The sequence below is a fragment of the Loa loa genome (genome assembly GCF_000183805.2).
Source record: "Loa loa unplaced genomic scaffold supercont3.5, whole genome shotgun sequence".
Taxonomy (NCBI): Eukaryota; Metazoa; Nematoda; class Chromadorea; order Rhabditida; family Onchocercidae; genus Loa; species Loa loa.
In genome coordinates, this window is record NW_018108185.1 from 437,573 (window position 1) to 439,627 (window position 2,055).

General features: G+C 33.2%; 1 protein-coding gene across 1 annotated transcript in view; it reads left to right on the top strand.

Moving 5' to 3' along the window:
- The window catches only part of LOAG_16481 (RNA recognition domain-containing protein), a 7,948-nt gene extending 6,316 nt beyond the window's left edge, over positions 1-1,632 (top strand). Inside the window, exons 16-18 of the mRNA XM_020449133.1 lie at positions 738-836; positions 1,089-1,276; positions 1,436-1,632. Coding sequence (XP_020307393.1) covers positions 738-836; positions 1,089-1,276; positions 1,436-1,517 — 369 coding nt within the window. The 3' untranslated portion in view covers positions 1,518-1,632. The remainder of the gene's footprint in view (positions 1-737; positions 837-1,088; positions 1,277-1,435) is intronic.
- Positions 1,633-2,055: the final 423 nt, after the last annotated feature.

Consider the following 2,055-nt stretch of genomic DNA (forward strand, 5'->3'; position numbering starts at 1 on the left):
TCCGACGAAAGCACTCTCAATGGGATTTGGTTTTATTACGTTCTATCAGCCAGAGGATGCGCAACAAGCTATAAAGGAAATGCAGGTCCGTTTGTGGAAAACTTTTATATGATAATTTTCGTAGCTAAAAGGAAATGTTCAGAAATTTTTTTAGTTACAAGCTCAACTGTGCTATTTCTATTTTGTTTGTTTTATTTTCAGGGTGTTTTATTGGATGGTCATTGCTTGATGCTGAAATTATCTCACAGAGAAGTTGTACCTGATAAGATTACAGCAAGAAAAGGAGTTGTTGAGTTGGAGCAAGGCGAAGCTACCAAAGTAATTTTGGTTTTAATTGAATTCCATTTATGGAATTGGTTTCATTTAGTTCGCTTTAACAAAGGACAACCATACTATGTCTCCTTTTTAATTATTATTTAATTCAGTTAGCGAGCGTGATAAATTATCGGCAAAAACAAATTTTTGTAACAAATTTAGTAGCTTAATATGTATTTCAAAATTTATTGAAATTTTTCCTTTCAAAGCTTGACGAGTGGATGACTTAAAGTAAAACGTAAGCTTCTTCCAGCAAGTTGTTGCTGTATCTTTCTTGCGTTACTATCTGTATCAAAAAGATCTACATTAGTATTCAGCTCGTCCCATATTCAAAATTATGAGGGAAACTGCTGGAATGGGAATTGATAAATGAATAAGATCTTGTTCTTTACTGACAATAATTTTAGTACTTCTTTTTCCAGATTTTGATCAGAAATATACCTTTTCAAGCAACTCGAAAGGAAGTTAAGCAGCTTTTCGCTACTTTTGGTGAAATTCGTTCATTCAGAATGCCGAAAAAGGCAGGTTTATTTGACTCATTTGTTTCTGTAGAAAGGCTGTTTTATTGTTAACGCCGTCAGTTTTTCCGGGACATAAGTCAGTTGTAGTGTAAGGAAATTTCCGCTCCAGTTTATCTGACTTGCTACCAGTCATTGCTTAGTTATCCAAAGTTCGCAGTATTTGCTGGATTTTTTCGTGGTGTTTTCAAAACATTGCTGGATATTTTATTTTTTTTGATTCTCTTCTGCGGTAAGACCATTTTAATAATGTAGGTTGGTGCGTCGGCGGAGGGTCATCGAGGTTTCGGTTTCGTTGATTTCTTAACTCGCTCTGATGCACGACGTGCATTCAGTGGTTTGGTTCATTCAACTCATTTCTACGGTCGAAGGTTAGTTTTGGAGTGGGCTAAGCCCGACAATAACTTGGAAGAACTTCGAGAGAAAGCTGCTGCCAGTTTAAGGTAAATCTCACATCCTCTTATCATTTCGGAGCAAAATTTTGCAGTTCCTATTGAGTATTTATCAGTGTTCAAGCTTTCCTTAAAGTAGATTAAATTCATTCGTTTGTTGGGAAAAACTATTGCTTACTCTCACAGAGATGTATTAAATAATTTTTATAGCGGTAACAAAGGAGAAGTTCGGCTACAGAAGAAAATGATGAAAAAAATTGAGCAGGATTTAACAGTGATCGATGATGACTGAAGATATGTGATAAAGTGATGTTTTCGCTTTACAATTTTTCCTGTCAAGTTGATATTAATTATAGAGAATTTTATAGAAAATTCTGCAGAAGAAAAATTTTATAGAAAAAAAATATTTTATTTTATAGAAGAAAAAAAGAAAAATTTTATAGAAAAATTATAGAAAATTCTTTGCAAATTTTTCGGCCTACTTCGTATTTCACCATACGAAAAATTCCAGAAAATAAAAATGACACGGAAAAGTCACAGTTATGATTCGGTGATATTTTTGTAGTGGTTTCTGAAGGTTTTATGTTTCATGTGTAAAATGAACAGAATTACAATAAATACGTTGTGAGTAAATGATTCATTTGGTTTCTGTGACAGTAAATGTATTTGCAGGGAATCTTAGTAGTAGCTTTAGTAAGATCTGCAGTACTAGTTGTTCTCTTGAAAATGCCGAAAATAACACAGGAAAGGGTGGACATCATATTTTTTATAGTTTTCGCAAGAAAACTTTTTCCTAGTATCAATTTAATTAATGCTATTATAATCCAATG